This window comes from Danio rerio, chromosome 21, assembly GCF_052040795.2.
Source record: "Danio rerio strain M-AB ecotype USA chromosome 21, GRCz13ab, whole genome shotgun sequence".
Classification (NCBI taxonomy): Eukaryota; Metazoa; Chordata; class Actinopteri; order Cypriniformes; family Danionidae; genus Danio; species Danio rerio.
In genome coordinates this window covers 23,093,660-23,120,940 of record NC_141041.1, presented here as the reverse complement: position 1 = coordinate 23,120,940, position 27,281 = coordinate 23,093,660, and the positions used below count along the sequence as shown (strand labels likewise).

General features: G+C 35.1%; 5 protein-coding genes across 7 annotated transcripts in view; 1 reads left to right on the top strand and 4 right to left on the bottom strand.

Moving 5' to 3' along the window:
- Window positions 1–27,281, top strand: part of LOC147838831 (odorant receptor 131-2-like) — a 1,093,102-nt gene that overhangs the window by 910,113 nt on the left and 155,708 nt on the right. The window lies entirely within an intron of this gene.
- Window positions 1–27,281, bottom strand: part of neu3.1 (sialidase 3 (membrane sialidase), tandem duplicate 1) — a 156,403-nt gene that overhangs the window by 28,603 nt on the left and 100,519 nt on the right. The gene's annotated exons all lie outside the window — the stretch shown is intronic.
- pold3 (polymerase (DNA-directed), delta 3, accessory subunit) lies at window positions 9,936–21,867 on the bottom strand. 2 transcript variants are annotated; one of them, XR_015519680.1, is made up of 13 exons: window positions 21,753–21,863; window positions 21,326–21,381; window positions 21,124–21,226; window positions 20,990–21,029; window positions 20,032–20,164; window positions 19,704–19,956; window positions 19,551–19,623; window positions 19,287–19,464; window positions 14,803–14,912; window positions 14,429–14,514; window positions 14,217–14,295; window positions 10,145–11,191; window positions 9,936–9,968 (listed from the first exon to the last, which is right to left on the bottom strand). XR_015519680.1 is itself a non-coding variant. In NM_001042769.2 (12 exon segments), coding segments are annotated over 12 exon segments (1,374 nt in total). In that variant the 5' UTR covers window positions 21,810–21,867; the 3' UTR covers window positions 10,947–10,985.
- Window positions 22,737–23,771, bottom strand: defbl1 (defensin, beta-like 1). Its single transcript, NM_001081553.1, is given in 3 exon segments — window positions 22,737–23,223; window positions 23,318–23,441; window positions 23,670–23,771. Coding segments are annotated over 3 exon segments (204 nt in total). The 5' UTR covers window positions 23,725–23,771; the 3' UTR covers window positions 22,737–23,198.
- On the bottom strand, window positions 23,921–27,273 carry or61c3 (odorant receptor, family 61, subfamily C, member 3). The gene has a single exon (XM_087301284.1). It carries the CDS (start codon window positions 27,198–27,200, stop codon window positions 26,259–26,261), a length of 942 nt encoding a protein of 313 aa, XP_087157410.1. The 5' UTR covers window positions 27,201–27,273; the 3' UTR covers window positions 23,921–26,258.

Below are 27,281 nucleotides of genomic sequence, written 5' to 3'. Positions count from 1 at the left end.
GCAGATGCCCTTTGAGCTGTAACCCAGTACTGGGAAACCCATATACTCTCATATTCACACACCACTCATACAGCTTGGCCAATTTAGTTCATCCAATTCACCTAGCCTATGTCTTTGGACTGTGGGGGAACCAGAGCAGGGCCACACAGAAATGTCACCTGTTCAGCCAGGACTCAAACCAGCAACCTTCTTGCTGTGAGGTGACAGTGCTACCCACTAAGCCTCCATGTTGCCATCATCAATATGTTAAAAGTATTTTTTTACCCTGATTTTTAGATGTCATTCAGTATAACAACCTAATAAATGATTTTGTTTAGAACAAACAATTTTTGGCCAAAGAATTAAAGGATCACAGTGAAGACCCCAAATACAGATCATAATACAGGTCATAACAAGTATGATGGCTCAGTCATGCTGAATGGAACATTCATTCCAATCATATTGTTATATTTTATTTTACCAAAATAATTACACTTACAGTGACACTTACAGTGCTCAGCATAATTGAGTACACCCTATTTTAAAAACAAATATTTTATCCATTTCCAATGTATTTTTGTGCATTTAAACAAAACAGATTTAATAAACAGATATTTTAATTAAAATATTTTAGTCACCAAACATATTAAGAAATTAAAAGATAATACAAATAAATTCATGCAAAATATTACAAAAATATATATAATAAATTACAACCTGCAAAATTTCAACTAAATGTTTAATTTTTTTTCTTTTCTTGATTTTTCCTCTTTTTCAATTTGTATTTAACATTTTTGTATAACATAAATTTGGGTGTTCTAGTTTTTGGCCCGTTTTCGTAAGTTAATTTGTTAGATAAGCTCCAGATTTGGCTTCAGTACTGACTATGAAAAATATGAATTTAAAAGATTTGTGAGGGGTGTACTTACAGTATATATGTTGAGCACTGTAAATCATGTATCAGAGTTGGTGGTGATTGCTTCAGTTAGAATGAATATACAAAGAAACAACAACACGGAATACTATGCTTTTATTAATTGTAGTGGAGTCAAAAAATAGAATGTCATGTTTTGTGCTGAAATGTTAAAAAGTACATATAATGAAATATGTATATAAAAATATTACATAACTGTCCGCCACTGAGAATACATAACGTTTCTGCCTCTGAACTGCTGCTCTGCTTGACGCCTGCAGATTCACAGTCTCTAAGCAACTGAAAGAGCAAGATTCAAAGGGAGCAAAACTGGGTTGTGGTAATTAACTCTGATAGATTGGTTAGCTTTCGTAGATGATTAAGGTGTTCAAGTAACTTGTGAATTAATGTGCCATCCAACCTGCAAAAAAACCTGCACTGTTTTTTGAACTTGCTTTTTCTTTCTCTCTCTGCCTACTTGAGTTACCCCTGATCATTTCAGCCAGTGATCTGAATCATGCTAAGCAAGCGCTGAGCAGCCTGTCATAAACAATCCAGTCATGGACCTGCCTTTGCTGATTCCTACGGTTTAAGGTGTATTAAGGAGAGTAATAACGTTACCTGGTCTGATGAGTCTTGATTTCTGCTGCGACATGGGGATGGTAGGGTCAGAATTTTACAACAACAATGTGAATGCATGGCTTTATCCTCCCTTGTATCAATGTTTCAGGCTGCTGGTGGTGGTGTAATGATGTGGGGCATATTTTCTTGGCACTTTGGGCCCATTTGTACCAATTGAGCATCATGTCAACGCCACAGCCTATCTGAGTATTGTTGCTGACCATGTCCATCCCTTTATGACCACAGTGTACTGATAGCTACTTCCAGTAGGATAACACACTTATTCATAAAGTGTGGATCATCTCAGACTGGTTTCATGAACATGACAATGTGTTCACTGTACTCAAATGGCCTCCACAGTCAACAGTTCTCAATCCAATAGAGCACCTTTTGGATGTGGTGGAACGGGAGATCGCATCATGGATGTGCAGCCGACAATTCTGAAGCAACTGCATGATGCTATCATGTCAATATGGACCAGACTCTCTGAGGAATATTTGCAGTATCTTGTTTAATCTATGCAAAGGATTAAGGCTGTTATGAAGGCAAAAGGGTGTCCAACCTTCTAGTAGTAAGGTGTACCTAATAAAGTGGCCAGGGAGTGTTAAAATTGCACAATTATGCTGTTTTGAAGATATTAGGCATCTTACGAAATTTACAACCACCCAAGGTCTTTTTCATCATATACATAGGTGCATTAGATTTTATTTTAGTATCTAAAATGATTAGAAGCTAGTGAACAAACTGCATTCTCTCCCACCTTCTATACCCAGCTGAGGTGCCCTTGAGCTAGACACCTAAACCCTAATTGCGCTCTTACTTGACACTCATGTGTTTGTGCACATGGATGGATCTAAAGTGAAGAAACAATTTAATTGCTGGTAAAACCATACTTAACGATATATTTCACTTACTCCAATTGGACAGATAAGATTCACTCTGTTGTGGTTGATCTAAAACTTGCAGCATGTTCAATGATTAGTTAGATTTATCAGGGATCGCCACAGCGGAATGAACCACCAACACCTCTATAATGCCAAGAATACAAGAGATACCCTTCCAGCCACAACTTGAAAATAATATGTTGAATAGAATTCTCTTAATTAGCCAACCAGTTTTTTTGCCCACTTTGGAAAGTTGGAAGTGCTTTTGTTAGATAAACGTGTGGCGAGCATTCCACCCATGTGACTAATTAGCCGTTTCCATTATCCTTGCCTTGTTTACTGTTAGTTACTAGGTTATCAATACTAGTCAGCCACACTAACAAGTGCACCTAAGTTGTATTCATTCATTTATTTTCTTTTTGGCTTAGTCCCTTTATTAATCTGGGGTGGCCACAGCGGAATGAACCACCAACTTATCCAGGATATGTTTTCTCCTCATCCACCACCTATGTGCAGCATCCACCTGGATGAAGCAACGGCAGCCATTTTTCACCAGACTGCACACGACACACCAGCTGGTGGAGAGTGATGAAGCCAATTATGATATGGGGACATTTAGGAAGCCATGATGGACAGATCAGGCCTAGATGCCAGGGTTAAACCCCTATTGTTTTTCAAAGGACAACCTGGGATTTTTAATGAACACAGAGTCAGGACCTCGGTTTAACGTCTCATCCAAAAGATGGCTCTCGATAAGCAGTGTAGAGTCCCCATTACTATACTGGGGCATTAGGACTCACATAGACCGCAGGTTGGGCGCCCCCTGCTGGCCTCACTAATACCACTTCTGGCAGCAACTTAGCTTTGCCATGTGGTCCTGACCACATCCAGGTTCTGACCAGGCGCAGCCCTGCTTAGCTTCAGTAGGCGGCCATGTAAGAATTGCAGAGAGTAAGCTACCGGCATAGGTTTGTACGCGAAGTACAGCTGGAATTTCTTCTTTTTGGGAAACCTATTTGATTTTTGTCATCAATAACTAGAAGGGCTGCAAAGTGGCTCAGAGGTTAGCACTGTTGCCTCACAGCAAGAAGGTTGCTGGTTCTAGTTCCAGCATTTTATAAGTTAGCATTTCTGTATGGAGATGGCTTGTTTTCCCTGTGTTGGCGTGTGTTTCCTCTGGGTGCTCCGGTTTCCCCCACAGTCTTAAGACATGAGGTATAGGTGAATTGAATAATCTAAATTGCCCATAGTGTGTGTGTGTGTGTGTGTGTGTGTGTGTGTGTGTGTGTGTGTGTGTGTGTGTGTGTGAATGAATGTATATGGCTTTTTTCTTAATATTGGGTTGTGGCTGGAGGGGCATCAACTACGTAAAACATATGCTGGAATAGTTGGCGGTTCATTCCACTGTGGCAACCTCTGAAACAGAGACTAAGTCAAAGGAAAATGAATGAATAACTAAGAGATTGTTATACTCCCTATTCACTTACATTGTATAAAAAGAGCAGCTTGTATCCTGCTAAATAAATACATCGTTCAGGTTTCATAAAAAAGATAATGTCACAAATAAAAATAAAAACATGAATGAGCAAAGAATGACAGAATGATTTTTTTTAATTGAACTTCTGCTTTATGATTATCCCTTTACAGAAAGTCTGCAAGCAGTGTCAATGCTAAACGCTCTGACAAAATTTGTGTTATGATTATAACTAAGATTTACTACAACAGTAAAAGCCATTAAACTGAATTAGCACAGACTGCATAGCCTTTGCCACGGGTAAACAGTAATTAAGCCACATCAAGCCATGATGGATGGGTGTCATATGGCTTCTTAACTAATGTGACACAATGATGAATGATGAGGTGAAGTGTTTTAGAGATAATCAGGGCTTGTTTTTATGCCAAATTTAGCACATGGGTAATGTTTTAACAGCATTTGTAAAGCAAACGCACATTCCATGTGCTAATCAGAATTTGCAAAGTACTATTTTTTTATTTGCTTGATTGCAACAAGTCCAGATGTGAGACACCCCACACCCTAAAAATAACCCAAAAGACATCAAATCCCAGAAATCTGATGCATGCTCTGCCTTTTCCAATCATGTTCTGCGTATTTTCCTGTTTTGACAAAGAACAGGGCTCCTTCAGCCAAATGCAGTTATATTATCCAGTCAGGCGAGTGTGTGTAAAAAATCTGCTTTCAATTAATAGGCAATGATTTATTCTTTAAGAGCTCTGCATGAGAACAGTAAGGGGGATTAGACAAATAAATCACTTTTGAAAGTTTGAGTTATTGCTGTTTGATGTATTTTGTTGGCGTTGATCTGCAAAGCGAGACTCTCTCATGCCCGCGAGGTCTGCCCGAACATGAAAGACTTCTTCAGAGATGCAAATTCTCTCTATTAATTGTTGTACATTTTAATAAACTTTTATGAGGGTCTGTAAAAAAATCAAAAGGGCCTAAAAAAGACAAACATCTTGACTGCTTTAAGTGGCTATACAGTGGAGATCAAATGAACACGAGAAAAAACATATTCGGCATCGTTCTATACCATGCATGGACAAAATGCAAATATAGTAAAAATAGGGAACTCCAGCAACACTTGAAATAAAAGGAGAAATTTTAATGAAATAAAATAAAAGCCAATGCGTTTTAGCTTAAAAGCCTCCCTCTGATCACAAAAACACATCACATACAAACATTTCCAAAGGCCTTAAATATACATCTGCATCTTACAACATCTAATTACAGATGTTCAACATTCCAGAACAGAGTTTAGTGAAACAAACAAGCCAAAACCGTTTAAGACACTGATAAAAATTTAAGATAAGCGATGTAAGCAGCACAAAAACAGATTACAACTAAAATTTCTGAAGGTTACATTAAGTGTAGACGCCCTTCATTAGTATCTATTCTATACCTATATATATATATATATATATATATATATATATATATATATATATATATATATATATATATATATATCTAGTCTCTTACAGGCATGACTAGTCTCTCATGCATGGAACATCACTATTCTCTTACAGGACATCATATCTAATATTATCTTAATAACAAAAAAGACAAGCAAAATGACACATTTTGACAGCAATAAACAAAGCATTTGCTCATAGAGGTATAAATATTTTTGCAGAGGCTCAGTAATTCACCATCATCATGTTGACATGAGGTACTGTAATTAACTCTCTATGGCATGAATTTTAGTTTTAAAAGGGAAAAATTATTTAACCCTATTTTTTGGGTGCTTTGGGTCACTTATAATAAATCAATCATAAAATGTGCTCCATCATAGCCCCCCACCAGATTTTGGTTTGTTGCCTCTGGGCAACAACATGCAGTTAGGGCCCTTAAACACCAACGCTTTCTGTATATTATTATATGTGAAATAAGGAACAAACAGCCAGAAATAAATTAGAAAAAGTTTTAATTTATCATAAACCATATAATCAATAATAGTTCATCAAACACTAGCCATAAATGGTGTATTGTGTGTTCCTGCGGGATATCGATTGAATGCACAAATTTAGCAATATTAATCTCTGTGGAATCTCAGAAAACAGTTGTTGGTGGATGTGATGCATAGGTGGGTGCCAGATAGTTTCACTTGGCTTTAAGTCAGGTCAGGGGTGCTCAAACTCGGCCCTGGTGGGCCGGTGTCCTGCAGCTCTAAACCAATTAAGCACACCTGAAACAGCTGCTCTAACTAGCATACTAGAAGCATATTGTCAGGTTGGCAACTAAACTCTGAAACTTAAACTCTACAGGACACCGGCCACTCAGGACAGAGTTTGAGCACCTTCCATTTGATGAACCTTTGCATCCTGGTACTCTGTATCTTCCTTTCTGTGTATCCATGACCATCAATTGGGCTGAATCCAGATTCACATCAAACTCAGCCCAGCAGAGTTTAGTTCTAACCCTGCTTCAACACACTTACCTGTTGGTTTCAAACAAACCTGAAGAAGTCAGTTTTATCAGGTTTGTTTAATCAGGGATAAAGATAAACTGTGCAGAACTGTGACTTTGCAAGTTTAATTTGCATCTTTGAATAGAAACATAGTAAATATGACTCTTCAAGATTGCTGTTGAAGGAATAAGCCTATAACTGCTCAATCTTGTTCTTTACCTCTATAAAATGCTCTTTATAAATTGTTTTTATACATTTTATTATATAGATAATAACCAAAAATGTCTTTTCTCAATCAAACATGCTTCTTCACATGCATATACCAAATATTTTAATATAAAAATATGGTCCCAAAAATGGCTCGTTTGCCCCCAGAAGAAAGGTCAAACCCACACCCACCTCAAATTTTATTGGTCACCAACTTATTATTAGACTTTTTTGTAAATTTTTTTTTTTTTTCAATTAAAGGGTGGGTTTGTGGACCAAAAAAAAAAGGTTTGTTGCTTGAGGGCAACGCCATTATGGGTTAATATTACATTATTATAGTTTAATTATACAACAGATTTTAAACTAGACCCAGTAAGGTTAGACTTAATCCTTTTTGGGGGACATAACACACTGATGTTACAGCACAGAATAGCTCTTTTAGTATTTGATTTGTCTGGTAATAACATCTCAAGTCCTTCACATAAAAAGGCTAGGTTTTTATAGAATAGATTTAAAGGATTATTTCAACACAAATGGAAAAGATTGGAGGAGAAAATATGCAACAATTTAATAGTGTTAATATTCAGAACTGAGCGGATATTGTTAGTCAAATGGCTGAGTTAGCGATGACAGGATAGGGAAAAATGTAGAACTTGTAAGCTGAACCTCTAAAAGCACTTTAGAGGGCACAGAAATTGTCAGGTGTGTATTTTTGTAGGAACAGAAAAGACAGTGAAACAAAGTACGAGGCACTCAAACAATATTTAATGGCTTTGCGGATTGCCCAAGGCCAGTTTAAATTCAATAATGTGGCTTCACATGATATATTTTGAAAATGCCTATTGATTTATTCCACCTGGGCTGAAAAATGCATTCCACTTCGGAGCCACTATGCAAGATGAATCTGATTGAAATCGTATGCTGCATGACCAAAACTTTTAAATCAAATGGATGGACAAAAGGAGAGTGAAGAATTGATGTGTTACACAATTGGATGTGGCAAATATTGACTCTTACCACACAGTTTTATTTAGTGGAAAATAAACTCTTTTCAGAAAATGTCAAGCAATGAATCACCCTACGAATTGTGTGAAAATCTTAAGACCAAGTTGTCATGTATTGATTACTTTTTATTACCAGTAAATAAACAAGTAATTAAATATAGACAAATTTTCTACACCAATTTCTTAGGTTGCCTATAAAAACATGATTTTTTTTAATGTGAACTCTCAGCATTCTCACACTGGAAAATCAAGCAGTGCACTTAACTAAATGAAATGAGTTGATTTGACTAACATTTTGTAATGAAAGTTCATTGAACTCGATAAAAACAAGTTATGTGAACTCTATTTCTGATTGTGTTAGACCAAACGTAAACTAAATGAGTCCGCCTAACCATGCAGATTTCTAGTTCCCAGCATGCTTTGTGTCAGACTGGAAAATAAACAATTCGGTGTTATTATGTATTTTGTAACATAGAGAAACATGCTTTAGACTTTAATTTTGTGTTAAGATTTACAGAGGTTTCTTAAAAAAAACTGTATAAAACTCTAACAGACATTACAGATCCAGTTGTCAAAAAAACGTAAATATTTTAAGTGAATAACAATCAATATGAGTAAGGCATAAATCCTTAATTCAATTAAGTAATTTTAACTTCATTGTCTTAAGGCAATGAGTTTGCACAATTTAATTAAGTTAACTTAGCAATTTCATATTTACAGTACAATTCTCACTGAAGTTTACAGAGAACTTGTATTAGATTCTGAAATAGCTATTCTGTAGTGTAATGTCAACATGCCATGCAAAGAATAATAGGTTATTAAAATTTTAATTATCGGTGATTCAACACAAAGAAATTTTCAACCTTTTACTTTTAATCGTTAGCACGGTTGCCCCACAGTCAGAAAAGGTTACTGGTTTGAGTCCTGTTATAGCCAAGATGTCTTTCTGTGCAGAGTTTGCACATGTTTACTGTGTTTGCATGAGTTTCTTCAGGTTACGTCTGTGTCCCCCACCGCCCAAATACATCCAGATTAGGTGAATTGGATAAACTAAATTGGCCGTAGTGTATGTGGATAGAACAGTGTGTGGGTTTTTCTAAGCACTTGGGGGGTTGAGTAAGTGCACACTCAGGGCTGGCTTGCGACAAGATGGGGAACTATTGGTAAAAAGTCTCATGTTGTTGTAATCCTTTTCTTTTGTTGATTGTTAATGATATTTTGGACCCCACTAACATCACTCAAAAATGCTTGTACTTTTAAAATAAACACAATTTAATTATTCAATTGACTTCAATTTGTAAAAAACAATTGAGTTAACAATCAGTTTGTGTTGGTTAACATGAAGGAATTTTGTGAAACCTCGCTTTTTTATTTATTTATTTTTTAAGTGGTCCATAGATCTGAAAAAAAATCTGAACGCACACTCACAGCTTTTGTACAAGATATAAATATCTAATTGCAGCATGTATTCCCATTGGCAATCAGACCTTTTCAGTTAAATGCAGTTTAATTTTCTCAAATGTTTCATCGCTGTTGCAAACTGGTAGTTTAAATCCAAACAGGTACAGTAGCTGAACAAGTGCACCTTTGAAGAGTAAACCTGGAAACAGTTATCAGCGCTCTCTTGAACCATCAGCAATCCAAAAGCATTGACGCATTTTTCCAATAACAACTATGCAAGCGATTGAAAGGGTTTACTCAGACAACCAGGCACCTAAAATTCTAAATAACTCTTTGATAAGGTTTCCAGGACAGGCGCCATCTTCCATTTAACATTAGCCAGAGGCCTGCATGGGGTGAGCTCAGAATCAGCAAACACCTAACTTCACAAAAAACAAATAGCTTTCCTTTATAGAATGCGACAAATTTAAATAATTTTGAATATTTTTTGAATAATTAATCAGACGTTGTCACTTTGCTGAACCGCAGACTTGAAAGAACAATTACACGTTTTTTTAACAACAATATAAAGAACACTCTGTTCTTGTATTTGATCACACACACTTTTACCCAGGCCTAAGTTTAGGAACCTCTCCTCAGGGAAAAAGAGTGAGTTTATGGGGAATGATGTCTTGGCACAAAACGCTCAATTTCGTGTCTGTGGCACTGGATCAGAAGACTTTGGATTGATTTTGATGTGCATTTCCAGAGGCATGCCATTCCACACAGTAAGTTTAGTTTTGATAAATGGAAATGTCTAAGATCAACACAACTATGGTGCCAGAAACTGATGTCATCGAGAAACATGAGGCTCAGAGGAGAAAACAAACTAAACAAGACAGCAAGGGAAAAACATTTTCTTGACCACTGCTTGACCAGCTTTTTAATGGACTTAATAACTCAATGTCTCTCTAAACTGTGGTTTAGTCGACTACAATACTAATACAAACAAAAAGGAGAATTATTATAAATGTTCATTTATTATCCAGCAACACTAAAAATGGACAGAATGACAAAATGGAAGAAGGAAATCTGTTATAATCGAGATCATGCATTCAGACAATCATATCAGGTCTAAAAGTGAAACAGCATGAGAAGTTGAGGCAGACCTGGGCACATAAAGGTTCAAGTGGAGGCAGAAATTACTCCAAGTCAATGTTTCAGAAGAGCTTTCGGTGGTAAAGGAGGTAGGTTTCATTTTTATCATGTTCATGAGAAACTTGCTGCTGAAATCAAATGCTTAAATGTGAAGTTCAACCAAAAGTGAAAATTAGCTGCAAAAGCATCAGGCTATCGACAATAAAGCTCACTTTTTTCTTCTTCAGTAAAACATTAAAGAATAATTTTAGATGAAACCATGGTCCTGGGTGATTTCACAAATCAAGAGCTACTTTGAACTTACAAACACACTAAACTAAGGCTAAACTAAATCAATAATCCTGTTACTCTTGAGAGATTGAAGGCTTATGAAGTGAAACGATTGGTCTGCGCAAGAAACTGAACAAGATTTACAACATTCTTTCCAATAATTCACAGCCTCAGATGGTCCTGACTGCGTTTATGGCAAGTTTGTCTCATATTTCCGGACACAAACTCATTTGGGCTGATGCTGTTCTACAATGTTCAGGTTCTTTCACAGACCAGTGTATTGCCATGAGCCACAATTTTGTTTTCACAATTGTGTGTGTGTGTGTGTGTTTTGTTCTTGTCTCTGATTGAGTTGACTTTTAATGCATAAAGCACCACGATTTCCACTAAAAACCTTTAATGTTCTGTTAAAGAACACGTAACACAATTGATGGCCTGAAGGTGAGTGAAATAATAGCAAATGTTCATTTTTTTGAGAGATTTGACCAAAAAAAAAGATTTGCCATTATTTCTTAATCCTCCGGTTTAAGTAGTAAACACACATATGTTTTAGTACAGCACTAAGGCAAGTATCTAATGGCACATTTTTAAATTTGCAGATGAACTATTCTTTTAAAAGTCTATGGAATAATAATGTAAAAAATCATTTCTTCTGGAAAAATCCCATGATGGATGGCTGTTTTGTAGGTTTGCTTGCGGCAGAGGTCTTCTTCTGACCCTTTTCTTTTTTCTCTTCTTCCTTTTTTCCAAATGACTGCTTGAGTGAGCTTGAGTCCTTGGCTTGACTGGTGGGTTCAGGCTCCTCTTCACTCTCAGAGTAAGACTCGCTCACATAACCTTTCTCAGTTACTAGAAAAACAGAAACAGGTTATTTAATGTCACAGAGACATTGTCAAGAAGCATGTGGTGTATATAAGTGTCTGGTTTAGAGCCATAGACATGGGCACTTAGATTTCCATTGTTTTTATTTCATTTTTTTTTCTCTCCCCACAGAGATTTAACAAAGCTGCCATACGTTTTGGTCAAAAGAAAGCTCCTCAGGCAGCACCATTATTATTAATTATTATTCAGCCTTCACATGGTGCTTATTATGTCCTTAACTACTACTTTAGAACAGCACACGTTTCTGGCTACAGTACAAGTCTTTGTGTGATCAATCATGGATGCAATAAACAATTAAAAACGTATGAAATGAATCTGGGAACCAAACAATAGAAAAAATAACCACTTCAAAGAGTTGTTGTGCTGAAGAGACAACTGGCATTAAGGAATGTGTAATAATAGACACTCCTCTAAGTACAAAAATAATGCTAATGGATTGAAGTTATAGGAATCGAACACAAACATCTGTGCTTTTAGTATTCATATCTAAAGATTTCCTCCACATGTACGTCAAGTCAAAAATAATTTCGAAAAAACAGTTTCAGCACAAATGGTTTGCCAGCGGTCTATATTTCTGTCATATAACTTATGATTTACTCAATGATTCAAGTGTTCCTGTCGGCACTTATAAATGATGTGCTTGTAAAAGTAAGGAGAGGGTTCAGTCACTGCTACATGCATTACTGTTTAAAGATTTCCAGTTTAGGTAGATAAGAAAAGACAAGCATTACCACAGAAAAATTTTAATTTGCTTTGCAATCTTTACTGGGCAGGTACAATTCAACTGCAAGCCCTTTAATGTAACCAGTTATTTTGTAATAACTTAGTTTACCAGTTAAACCAGTATCATTTGTTTTACAAGACAACATGAGTACTTACAGTACATTTCTAACATCATTCTTACTAAACATCAGGGCTAGTAGGTTTTTTTTTTTAATTATCAGCATTGGCCAGTACAATTTTTCCGTTTAGAGAAGCTTTGAAGGCAGCAATTTTATGTCTTATGCGACAATTTTAGCTTATGCTGTGATGCTATATTTTGGTTGTCAGTCTCATATGTCATTACCATTACCTGGTCTTCACTGTAGACTCAGAATGCAGATACCAAATGACTGAGTTGTTGGTTACAGTGTTTACTTACTTCAACCACTTGTGAAAAGTACTATGGTAGGATTAAGAATTCAAAAAGTTGCTAAGACTATTTTACACATTAATTTTTATAATGATAATTATATTTATTTAAAATGATATAATATTTCATTATTTATCTCTAATTTTGTAAACATTTAAATGAAATTAGTTTAATAGCAGTAAATATTACACATGTTATATGAATCAAAGTGTAATAGGTAATGTGTATTTATATAGCACCTTTATTGTGTATGGTATTGTGTACACCTATTGCGCTTCACAGTCATGGGGGGTCATAGTCAATCCACCATCAGTGTGCAGCATCTACTTGGATGATGGGACGGCAGCTATAGGACAACTGCGCCAGTCCACTCACCACACACTAGCAACTGGTGGACTGGATAGACAGTGATACAGCCAATTCTGTGGATGGGGATGATTGGGAGGCCATGATCGATAAGGAATAGGATAGAGGGAATTTGGGCAGGAACCCGGAGTTAAACCTCTACTCTTTACGAGAAGTATGAGATTTTTAATGACCACAGAGAGTTCAACGTCTCATCCGAAAGATGGCGCTCACTGATACTATAGTGCCCCAAATCTATTGTTCCAACAAGCATTCGCTAACTGCATCGCAAACTTGTATTCTTGCAACTACACCTCTGGAGCTGTAGTTAGAAACATAGTTCCTGGCTGTGTTCTATTTCCAGTTATCCCCCTATGCCCTACAATTAAACTTGGAATGAAAAAATATATATATATTAAAGTCATCTCTTTTAGGTGTAATTTGTATTTAAAGTATTTTTACAGTTCAGTTTACAGCTTAGCAATTTTAATGTTTACAATTGCATTTCCTTCATAATGCACTTTGAAAACATTGGTATAGTTTTGAACACAGCCGTGGCTCATGATGAAAGCTATAGGTGACTCGATAATTAAAAGCGGAATTTACATACGTCTCCAAAGCTTGCGAAAACAAAAATATATAGCATACGTTAATTCTTTTAATTTATAGTAGGCTATTTATCAAGGATCTATACTGTATGACATGGGCCTGCTGGTTAAAACATTTCTGCAGAGGTTTGCAGGTGTCATATTGTAAAAGTAGACTTAAAAAAAAAAAAAAAAAAAAAATCCAACTTAATAATATTATAAATAATTATCATCATCATCTTCATAATCATTATCAATATTATTATTAAAGTAGTTTTTTTCTAATAAATATTAAATTTAATTTCCAAATAAATAGCCTCATTATTTATTTATATGATTTATATATAATATCAGAATACGTGTTAGCTTTTGTAAGTGATTTTTGTTTTAGAATAGAACATGGAATATTCTCAAAAATATTTGTAAAGGAAACATGGGCTCTATATGTGCCATTTACATACATTTCAATTAATACATAAGGCGAGTGCATGTTTTTACCAAAACCAATGTTGGATTTTTTTTTTTAAGTGTGTGCGTGTAAAACAATATAATTTTGCACAAAGAAATTATGGGGTTCTTTTTTTAAGAAGTGGTTGCTAGCCTGTTTAGAGCATCATTATGGGCATTTTACGTTATAACTAAAGTTGTTCAAATGACAGATTTGTGACAGAGAAACTACGGTTTTGGGGAAAACTTCATCACTACATTATCCAAACGATGCACCGTACTATGAAAGTTCAGCCGCGAGTTATGTCACTGTTAAGAAAACGCACCCCAGGTACTAACTAGGCTCAGCCCTGCTTAGCTTTGAGTAACCTGTCTTGGGCTGCAGGGTGATGTATCGGCCATGCTGCTAGGCATCAGGTTATAGATGCATACAGAAATACAGTAGTACAACCAAGATAATGGCCAATAAAATTAAACTTACCAAAGCAACCTTCTTCATCAACAAATGTGTGAGACTTCAATACACGTCTCCTTTTCCTCCTCTTCACCACTGAGCCATCCTGAATGAATGAAGAACATTAAGAAATTATAACTTTACTGTATGACAAATACACGCAAGATATTTATAAAAATCAATGTTTTGTAATTCTTATTCCCTAAAAGTTAGCAAATACTATTGGCGCTGGTGCTCACTTCTTGGTGTGAAACAGTCTCTTTTTTCACTTGCTTTTTGGGACTGGGAGTCTGTATGTTTGGCACAGGTGGAGAATCTGGCACAACTGGAAGACAGAAGGAAGAAGAGACATTTATCACGCATGTCTGTGTATGTATAAATAGAAGAAAAGAGAGCAAGAGAGGGGAAAAAAAACAGTGAATGTTATCAATTAGCCTTTGTTTGTCAGAGAGCAATTCTGATATTTTATTCAACACTCTGCCCAGAGGGAGAACCTATTTTTTTGTTTTTATTCATTTTGGGTCACAGAGCACCTCATCTGGATTGATTCAAATCTGCCAAGCATGACTTGAGTCTTTTTTCCCCTTGTTTTCCCCCACCATCTCTTTCCTACCCTCATCATCACTGCTGTCTGGCTGGGGCTTCTTTATCCGCCGTCTCTTCTTCTGTTGGCTCTCCACTGGCTCATCATCGCTGTCCACAACCTCAGGACGTTTTGTTTTACTGTGAAAAACAAATTGCTTTTGATTACAATCCTCATCTATTAAAGCTTCATCAGTAAGTTGTTGGCTTGTTTTATCCAGCTGAGCTTTATCACCTACAGTACTTCACAAATACAAAAAAAAAAAACTTTTTTTAAACATTAAACATTTTAAATTAATGCCATCAATACCACAGAATTAATGTTTATGTGTTTATTCATACCATAATTAAAAAACCAAATGAATTAAATTCTAAAATAATTTAAGCTATATATATATAGGTGCAGTTCAAAATTAGAAAACAACCAAATAATTACAAGGTCACTGCTAAGTCTTATTTTAAGTTATTCTATCTGGAGTTTGATTCCCAAAAAAGTAAAAAGCAGTTCCTTGGAGCTAAAAACAATTAAATAATAAAATGGCAGTCCAGAATCCTGATGTAAACCGGATTGAAAATCCAGAAGCTTCTGGTAAGCAAGTGAGCTCCGCCTTGTGGTAGCATCACAGAGACACTATAAGTCATTTTACAAAATCTTTTCATTCAATGTTCCACACTAGTAGAATGATCTTCCCATTCCAACACGGACTGTTGATTCACTGGTATCATTGAAATGAAAACTAAAAACCCATCTCCTTCACAACGAACCAAGGTGAACAAAACCAGGAACTCCTCTCGTCCCCCAAAACACCATATGATAACCTCAAAACATTATACTATTCTGAGTGTGCCTCACACGAGTGAGTGGGCTTGACAAAACACCTGTAAAAAACATTCTTTCATCAGTCATTTGCACCAGACACTGTCTTTCTTCAAACATTTTTTCTTCAATCTATCAACATTTCATTAAAAAATTCAATAAAATTTATGAAGTGTGCTTCACACAGGTGAGTGGGCTTGACACACCAACTGTAGAAACAGTCTTATCTTGCTCCCACTCAGTCTCTAAAAATACAAACGAACAAAACATGCACCCTTCTAACTCTAGTACTTAATGCTCCAAGCAGTAGTGGTGTAATGAATCACAAATCTCACAGTTCAGATCACATTATGGGTTTTTTAGTCACAGATCGGACCATTTTTCAAATCAGACAAAAGGGGGAGGAGGCGAATGTCATTTGTTTTCCATTTATTACAAAAACAGCAGAATTACAGAAACTTTTAGCTTCATATAATAAAATGAAGAAACAAATATTCAGTACTGTGAAAAATTCACTGTTACTACTACTGTTTCTGATAACGCTAAATGTAGAAATCTAACCTTATAATTTGTACAACCCATATTTATTTTTAGTCTCATTTCAATAAATGATTCAGTTACACACTCATAAGATGAGATTAAATAATGTAATTGCTGCCAATAACTTTCATTTTTGAAAATCAGGGACCACGGGATTTAATTTCTGTTCCGGAAAAAGGTGGTTTGCCATCTCCAGGTTGGAGGAAAGTCCTTACCCCAGGTGAAGGAGTTAAAAGTATCTTGGGGTTTTGTTCACGAGTGAGGAAAGGATGGACAGGCAGACCGGTGCAGCGGCAGCAGTAATGCGGTCAATGTACTGGTCCGTTATGGTAAGAAAACGAGCTGAGCCGAAAGGCAAAGCTCTCAATTTACCAGTCAAGTACGTTTCTACTCTCACCTATGGTCATAAGCTTTGAGTCATGACCGAAAGGACAAAATCTCGGATACAAGTGGCTGAAACTAGATTTCTTCACAGGGTGGCAGGGTGCACACTTATGAGGAGCTCTGTCACCCGGGAGGAGCTCGGAGTAGAGCCACTGCTCCTCCACATCGAGAGAAGTCAGCTGAGGTGGCTCGGGCATCTGTTTCAGATCTCTCCAGGACGCCTACCTAGGGAGGTGTTCCAGGCATGTCCCACCAGGGGGAGGCCTCGAGGAAGACCCGGCTTCGAATACGTGGATGAAAATGACATGACATGATGAAAACTTTCATTTCTGAGCACATGATGGTGATTTTCATTTTTACCATAAACATCAGTGTTTTTATCTAAATTATAAACTGTTATTCCAGTGCTTCAGTGTTATTTGACTGTTTGAAGCTTCATAACTCAAGACTAAAAACTGAATCTTTTTCTTGATTTTAGCATTTTCACATCTGAATGCAGCAATTAGAATGATTAATAAACATGCAAATCACCATCATTTATAATTTATGTTGCGTGGGTGTTAAGATCCCGATCTTTTAATGATCAATCGTGCAGCTTACGCTGAATGCATTATTGCAGGCTAAACAGGTAGTGGCAGAAAACACCTTTAACCCAAGTAAAGCACCACATCCCGAATAACCTACCACACCTTCTTCCGTCATCATTATATTTTACAGGAAATCCTAAATGCTTTAAATAACGTAAGAGGCGATCCTTCTATGATCATTATAAATTCAGGATTAATTCAACAGTAAAAAATGTATCAATCCGCAGGTCGCCTGTGTTCCGAACCGTGGGTTGTGATCCGTATGAATCACTGATCACCCGTGATCCGTTACACCCATAGCAAGCACAAACAATTCCTTTGTATAATTAGCAATTCTCTGTGTATTGCTGCTTCTTGTTTAATAGCAGAATGTCTCCTTCATTTGTAAGTTGCTTTGGACAAAAGTGTCTGCTAAATGACTGAATGCAATTGTAAAATGTCTGGAAAATCCTCGCAAAAAAAAAGTAATGGCTAAAAAGCCCATATTGCCAGTAAACTGTGGAACAAATTGAAGAAGAGCTAATAAAGATTGCAGAAGAGCAGTGTGAGATACTAGTTCTTGCAAGCAAAGATGGGAAGTGACGAAGTACGAATACTTTGTTACTGTACTTAAGTAGATTTTTCTGGTATTAGTACTTTACTCCAATACTTTATTTTTTGACAACTTTTTACTTTTACTCCACACATTTTTACACAAACATCTGTACTTTCTACTCCTTACATTTTTAAAACCGCGGTCGTTACTTTCAGTTTCATGTGTTTGATTGTGTGATCTATATTATTTCTTGTCATTGCACAATATGAACACAGATTTAAAGCAGTCAGTCTATTTTTCCACATGCACTGTATTTCCATTGCACTGTGCGGCCTTTTAAAGGCAATCACACACTGTACATTGGCTAGTTTATGAAGATTACTATGAGAAAGGTTAGGATGACTGCGCAGATGTGACAGAGGAAGACGGCGAATGACTGATAACATGACTGATGCTGCCCTGTTTACAACGTAATAAGACACCTTTTGCTTGTTCGGATCACAGGTAGACAAGAGATACACATTCCAGTTCAAAAACATGCCGTTTTTCCACTTCTGATCATACTACACGGGCTTTCTCTGGTCTTTCAATCTAATACAGCAAAAAAAGTGCTTTTTGTAAAGATTTGTGCATTTAGTACTAAAACAATCAAATACTTTATAAACAAATTATGCATTGTATTGTATGCAGTTTATTTCCTTTATTTCTAATAAGTTCATATTTCCTAATACAGAATTTATGATGTTTTTCAGTTTTTATTGATTTTTAATTTTAGTGCTAGTGTTGTTCTCAATTAATATTTAAAAATATATATTTTTCAACAAGTGTAAGTATACTGGGCAATTTATGAATAAAAATATAATTCCAGCATACGTTTTACACAGCAGATACCTTTTCATCTGCAATCAGCACTAGGAAACACCCATACACACACACACACACACACTAAAGCAGGTCGCACACCAGAAGCGCCGCTCGGCGCTGCGACACAGCGCGCCAGTTTAAAGTATCACACACCAGACGCGCACATTCGAATGATATTTAACATGAAACTAATCAGATGGCGCTCTGTAGCGCGGCTGAAAAATGAACTGCGTCCTGACTGAGCCGTGGACAGGCGCTGCCGACAGCCGCCGACTTGCGGCGCCGGTATGTGTATCCTGATAGAAACCTATGTTTAGAATTCTAAAATGCATGGCGCTGCGCGCCGCGCCGCCGAGCGGCGCTTCTGGTGTGCGACCTGCTTTACACACTGCCAGTTTAGTTGAATTATTATTCACCTATACCGCATGTCTTTGGGACTGTGGTTGAAACGGGTACTAACTTTTTTTTACATTTGTGCATTTTTGAGGCATTATTGAGGCTTTACTTTTACTTGGGTACAAAAGTGTAGTCAGTACTTCAACTTTTACCAGAGTCATTTTAAACATGAGTATCTGTACTTCTACTAGGATGTGTGTACTTTTGCCATCTTTGCCTGCAAGAGATGTCGTCATGTATTTTCCACAAAATATAAACTTTTTTTAATAATTTCGTTAAACACTGTTCTACTAGCATGGTATAGCCACAACTAAAAGTCCCCCCAATACAGGGTTTCTATTTTTTTTCTCCTATATACTTTTAAAAAAAAAAAAAAAAGATGTAAAACTTACTTTCGAGTGTCTTTTGTTTCACTCTTCAAAGCTCTGGAAGTTTTGGATTGTTCCTCTTTAACTTCACCATCAGATTTAGGAGACACCTGTGACTGTTTTATATTTCCAGAAGCCGATGATGTTGAACCTCCGTCAGTCTCTTCCTTGATGCTTTTCTTGGGTTTTTCTTCTACCTTTTCTAAATTTCACAGAAAGAAATGTTTTATGACTATATGCCATGCCTTGTGTTACTTTATTGGCAGCGAAACACACAAAAACACTCACTTTGGGCAGACTTCCCAAAGAAGTTACTCATGGGGTTTGCTTTGGAAGCTGGTTTGGTTTTTGATGTTTCAACCTACAACATATGCGACTATTATAAATTTCACACACAATCCTGTGTGTCATTAACATTAAAGTATTGAGTTACACACTTACCGAGGAAGAATCATCTTTCTGCTCTGTTTTCACTTCCTTGCTGGATTCCTGGACCTTGGAAGCACTTTTGCTTGCAAACATACCCATGATGCCCGCTGGCGGCTTAGCACTGGGTTTGGAGGTAGCAGCAGGTTCATTCAAGCCAGGTTTACGGTTTTCTTTCTCTGCCGAAGGAACCAATGCTATCTCTTGAGCTCTTTGCAGCTCAGCTGATGACATGGGTACCGCCGCAGCACACCGTATAGCACTGTATCTGAGAAAAGAGCAGAAGGATTTCTCGGATGATGTATGCACATGCCGCATTACAGCTTATAGAAATATCACTTACTTGCTGCAGTTTTTTAGATTCTCCTTTACAGCATCGTAATCTGTGGTGTAAAGTGGAGAACTATCCTTCAGCTCTGCTCTTTGCACACTGTACACATGTACACTGATAGTCATCTCCATCTTTGCTTTAACAGCTGCAAAAATAAATAAACACATGAATGCATTTCTGTATTAAAATTATTTTTTTTAACACAAATGAAAATCATGTGAAATATTACTCTTGCAGCTTGAAACTTACCTCACAGCAGTGTTATTCAGATATCACAGAATAACTGGTAGTTTTTTAAAATAGACTTTTAATAATTAGTTCAGGTTTAGATTTCCTGTTTTCAGTTTTTTTTTTTAACTATGGTTTTGGCATCTGCATTATTTTATGTCTACAATTTTAGTGCATATTTATTTAGCCTTTACTTAAATTAAATTTAAATAAAATAATTGAAAAACAGACAAACTAAATTTACACTACACATTTTATATTTTTCAATAAACATTTATTGATGTAAGCATCGACTTACTTAGACATTTTTTTAGAATTTAATTTAAATAAAACACTTTGATTGTTTAAAATTCACATGCAATCTAAAATATGAAATTATGTTTTTAGAATTTAGGACTTGTGGAGCGTTGCATCGATGGATTTGCTCTTCAGTGTTTGAACTTTCAGCAGTGAAAATTAAACCACACTAAAATGAACTCAACTGATCTTCACCCCTGAAAACTGGACTGACTTACAGTTTCAATTTACTAGAACTGCTTTATCAAGCTGCTTTGACACAATCTACATTGAAAAAGCTCTATAAAAAAACAAACTTAATTAAATTTATGTTAACTTACAATTTAATAAACTGATGTTTTATTATTGATAAACTTTATTATTTGTCATTTTCACAAACACATATATAGCATTATTTATTTATTTATTTTTTTACATTTTTTAAAAACAATTATGTCAAACTTACCCTCCAGCTTTTCCTCACGAACTACAGACACTTTATGACACTAGGAAGAAATGGACAATTTTCAATGGCAGTTCTTACAATAATGACAGTGAAGAAAAAATGTATTTCACAACAATAAAGTTCTCATTTCTTACCGGAGTCCCATTCTCAACACACTTGCCGGATACAAGATAAGTAGCATGAAGAGCTGTCCCTGAACTTTCATTGCGTTTTTGCTCCAAGTAATGATACAACATCCTGCAAAAATGAGACACAAACACTAACGTTAGTTGTTATGAAAGAGCATTAGTGACAAATAACTGAATACATTGAGAGGCATAAAGGGACTTGACTTACTGTTTTGCTGTGTTCACATGGACTCCAAGGGTTAAACTGAGCCATTTGTATGTGACCTGCAAATAACAAAATATAAAAGCAGAATTCCAAATTATATAGCTAACGATGTATTATATTTATATCCATGCTGTGTTTGTGCAGTGACGCTTCTGAACACGTTAATGCTAGTATGAGTAACAAAAACATTAACGTTAGTAGTATTTGTCAACGTATAATGCTATGTTATACTCTAGATGTGGCTTATTTATTACTTAATAAAGTGTCACTGTTTTAACAATCAGTCATGAAAACCATTCAGTTAATCTAACTTGTCTTGTTTTTCCATCCTGGACACTCCAGTAAACATGCACGAAGCCACATATGCATTTTGGCATCCCATGTTTCACATTTACTAACGACACATGTAATATAAGATAAAAGGACTTACGATCTTATTTTGATCATTCACAAATTCGTCGATATTGTCTAAATACAGATCATCCATGTCAGGAATGACGGGCTTCTGCTCCACATTGAAAGAGTCGCAAACGCGGGAACTGCAGAACTATATTTACTTCCGGTCATGTGGACTACAGCGTCAGCCAAGAAAAGTGCTCTACGCATGTTCAGTGTTTTATCGTGTTTTGCAAACCCGTGTTTTTACCATAGCCTTTTAATAAGAATACGTTTGTTCAGATTCTTCTCCGTGTTAGTTTAAATGTACTGAAATCATATGATATTCACGAGGTCATCGTAGCAAACACTGTATGTTGGATAAACTACTGAGGTAACTTACCAACAAATAACTGACATTTCAAGATGTATTCAGTATACTACTATAGTTTTTTTCAAATTATTCAATATTAAGTCATTAGTTAATTAAGATATATATATATATATATATATATATATATATATATATATATATATATATATATATATATATATATATCCATTTTTAAATTTACACAATAACTGTTGTAACTCTTAATTTATGGTTTATTATTATACAAAAGAGTAATAGCTACAGTTTATTTTCATACAACAGAAATGCATACACCAAAAAAATTCAATTAATTCAAGAGTTTATTAAAGACATAAAAATATCTTTATGGACTATTGTGCAGTACCCACATGATAATGAATTTGATTGAAAAACAAAGAAAAACTTTGCAACAATCATTCAGGCCATTATATTTGATTAATTTATCAGAATTTTATTTGACATTCAAAGTTTGATACAGTACAAGAACAATATTATGACATTTTCTTTAGCTGAAGTTATTCTGAAGTAGACATTTTAATTGCAAGGATCCTTGTACACCGAATGCATACATTTAAAATGTCTACAGGAATATCCTGTTTTTAATACAATTGTATTTCAACATAATCTGTTACATATATGCAGTATTCTTCCCAACTTTTTACCTCAGTTTCTTAAATCAGTGGTGTTACTTGTGCTTGTATGCTTTACCGATGTTGGTTAAGTATTCTTTTCATTGTTGGTTTCACTTCAAGATGACAAACACGTTTATTTTACATATCTTCCAGGTCTTAATATACACATGGTGTCTTTGAGGACAGGGTAACAAAGACTCGGATTCACACTTTCACAGAGAGGTAAACAAGAGCTGATTAGTTTTATTATTCCAGCAAACAGTTAAAAACAATGTTTCAATGTTTTGTCATGAACTGTGCAGTTCCCCATTAACTAGAAACTTTGAAATCCTCTACTAGCCGAAGCTATTAGAGGACAATGAGTTATACAGACAGTAGTTTAAATGTTAATCAATAAGTCATTTCTGTCCCATTTATCCATGTACATTATCCCAAATCTATGGTGAGTTAATTAATACTTGGAAAACTGGAGCTCCTGATCTATCATTTTCAGTTCTCAAAGAAAATGTGATACACAGCATCTGAAAAGAAAAAATACATATAAGTTTATTTTTAAAATAGGTTCTAAACAATGTTTATATAATTATAAGTATATTGGTATCAACTGTAACTTACAAGAATCCTTTGCCACAGCCTAATGGTCCGAAGTAAAGTTCAGAAGGCAAACACACTCCTTGTCTGCAAACACCACTGAGACTTGCACAGCTCCAGGGAAAGGATGCAGCCTCATTCTCTTTACCTTAAATACAAATGACACATTTTAACATTGAAAGATCTATACCAAAATCAGCCAAAAGTGACTTCTAGGCAAGTATGCTGGAGGATTATTCATTTGTCTTGCTGTTCTGTTATTCAAAGCTTTCCCAAAAATGTAGTTTTAGGCTTTCATGCGCCTTAAATGAAAAGTTAGTCCATTAACACAGTTCTAACACACTTATATCCCCAAAAGCAAACATACGAAACTTACAGTGCAATGCTAGTACGACAAGGACAAGCAGGATAAATATGCTCTGGGGCTTCATGTTGGATTCTTCAGATGATGGCAGTCCTGGGACGTTTGTGTTGTATTGTGATGAAGCTCTGTCTTATTTTTTAAGTGACTCTAGAAGGAGGAGTGACTAAATGGAGACCGCTCCAATCAGGTTTTTACTTAAAAATTGAATTATGTAGCAGAATGAATGGAGATACTGTCCTTAATCCTATTTGGTTTAACATACCAAAATGCCAAGTAGCATTCACACTATCACATGTTTAAGGCTGCAGCAAATTATCAATGTTAAAAAAGAAATCATCACCTGATCTGAAACACATGCTTATCCTGGTGGATATAATTTTAAAGTGTCCTAATAAACCTGGGGATCCTCACATTGCTTAGACGCTGTTTGTGTATATGTGTGTGTAGTGTACACAAATGTATAACATATATAGCAAAATTATAATAGTCATAATGTGTAGTAGTTCTGAATATGATGTTTTATACCAAAATACCAAATCACCTTCTGAAAAACACATTTTTTTAACGTTTGAGCTTTGACCCAACCTTATAGTTATTGTCCTTTTTGCACAACAATGAACTGACCCTGTTTACCCCTATAGACCGCATATAACAAATGTATTAAAATTATTTTAAAAAATATATTTATATCGTCACTTTAGAATTTTAAAGTTCTATCTGAAATTTTTGACAAAATGTATAATCTTATTAAACAAAAACTTTACATTATGTGATTTTTTTTATAATTTGCTTACATTTTAACACTTTTTATTTAAAAAAACAAAAAAAGTTTTACTATAAAGTCAGCATTCATACAACTTTTTCGTATAGTAAAAAAAGTCAGTCATATTTAATTGAACAATAAATTCAGCATACAATCAGAATTTTGAATGTATGCACGAGGACCAATCAGGATCATCTTTCTTTGTCATTTCACGGACTGCTCCATTGACAGAAAGAAACACAAAATCAGAGTCGACTATATAGTGCTTCACCACTGAAGAGATGTGTTTAAATATGATGATTAAGAAGTATTTTTTGACATTAAGATGAAATGCTCAATTTTATATTGTTGAAAAAGAAACAGTTATTAAAAATGCAATATATTAAATGTAAAATATTTATTTGTGTATATATAGTCAGTGAAACCTTTTTCTGTGTTAAACAGATCATTCAAGCTCATTTGCTCTGTTTTCTTTTTTTAAGCCCTGAAGGGCAAATACTTAATTTAAATAATGGGGCATATAATTCAGTAAATACAATTTCTATGAAGCATATAATGAAATAAATATGAACATATTAATTACATAAAATTAACATCTGCACTAGACAAAATATTTAGCACAGCCTTGTATGCTTAATTTGAACAAGAATAAAATATCCATCCTGAAACATTAAATACATGTTGTAGAAAACAGAAATTTTACTTTATCAAACATCAACATATTGTTACATCACCAATTTTGTTTTTTTTTAATAAATTAATAAACAGACTGTTTGTATTTCATCAAAAAATTAATGCTTCAGTTTTTGATCTGCCAGATAAAACTTTATGATTCCAAGCTGAAATTTCTTTTTAGAATTAGACGGCAGTTTACAAGTTTGCAAGTTTATGTAGAATTTTAATAATTTACATGTATAGTACATTTATGGTCTCTGTCATGTTAATGTATGAAAGAGAACTGTTACACACAATTTGTTTGCTATATAGAATGCAAAACCTTTGAAGCTCAATATCTCAAAAATAATTTAGAACACAATAAAACCATATAATTCCAGGCAACGATATTTTAACTAGTGATATTGGTATTCGTATGTAATAATGTACTAATGGCAAACTGAAATAAAGAAACTAAACATTAGCACTGAATTAGCTATATTGTGCAGAAATTATTAATTATGTATTGTAAATAGAAAAAACTAATCATCGTTTGGAGTTTCACCCTTCACACAGTTAAATAAGAGAACTTTATTAACAGTCAAATTTTCTCATTGATTCTTCCCATACATCTTTGTGTCAAAAATATTTTTTTTTACAAGCACTGCTTTTCATATTAAGGCATGACATTGGAGCATTATGTTCTTACACTAAAACATTTTCAGATTTAGTAATAATGGATAGACATCAGCAAATAATAATAGTGGAGTGACTACATGGTATTCATATCTTAAATGTTTTGCTTGCTATCATTGGTGGCATGTGGGTATTAACCAGATGATGGCACCAAAGTTGTACTTTAGTGCTTTCGGTAGTTTCTCCATTATCTGCTCATTAAATCCTATACAGACAACCATTGTTATAAAGCATGAGATACGGGACTGTTTTTTTTGTAAATCAGATTTTGTAAAAAAGCAAAAAAAAAGGTGACAGAAATGGCAGAAGCACTTATATAAATCGTTGTATATATCTCGTAAAAAACAGGACAGCTTCAATAATATATTATTTTTATAAATTCCATATATAGTTACTGTGATACAGAACTTCAGAATAAAGCTTAAATGATATGTCACAGTGATACATGCTGAGAAAAAGTCAGTCAGTGTTAAATCAAACAATGAATCCTACAAAGTACTAATCCTTAAATGATGGAAAATATACAATATTTTTGCTCTGATTGGACTTAATTTTATACCATATATTACAGGATTGACAATTGGAGGAAGAGTCAGAAATATCACAGACAAAAACATATGTACAAAATGAGATACATATTGTGATTTTGCTCTTAATTCTGTCTGGGAAGAGTCGAAAAAAGAACAGCCTATGTAGTTCAGGAAGATAATCAAGTGTGGCATACATGTGCTGTAGAACTTCTCTCGACTTACTTTAGATTTTCTACAAGCAAGAATTATTTTAAAATAGGAAATCAGAACAAAGCCAATTAAGATGATTACTGAGCCATACATCCATCCATTAAATATCCCATATGAAATATCTGGTTTGCATCCAAGATTTACCAAGGACAGGTTTTCACAGAAAAGTTTATCTATATCATATTTGCAAATAGGATTTTTCATAGCTACTACAATGGCCACTAAACTTGCAATAAAAGGAAACACCCAATTAAAAGACAGCAGGCACAGCACAGTGAAAGGTGACATAATACTATGATAATGTAATGGTCGACATATGGCTAAGTATCTATCAATGGCCATGACACTTAAATTTGAGAATTCACCAACTGCATAGATGACAATGACAAGACCCTGAACAATACATTCCTCAAGTGAAATCCTGTTTGTTTCTGTAAGTAAATATACTAGAGCCTTGGGATAAAACCCAGTGATTCCACACAAATCATTGACACACAGATTACACAAGAAAATGTACATGGGCTCATGCAGAGCTTTCTCAAAAGCAATAATCAGAATCAAAGTGGCATTCATAACAATAGTTAGAAGGTATCCAGGAAGCGCAAAAGAAAAAAATAAGATCCTGCTGGTCCAGTCCCAGTCATTCAGCGCCGTGACAGTGAGAATGTGGGAAGTGGAGATGTTTTCCATTCCTTCTCCAAATGTGCTTTCAGATCAAACCAGGCTGACTCAAATAATCTGTTTCGCTTGTGTTCAGTTTTGTGTGTTTTG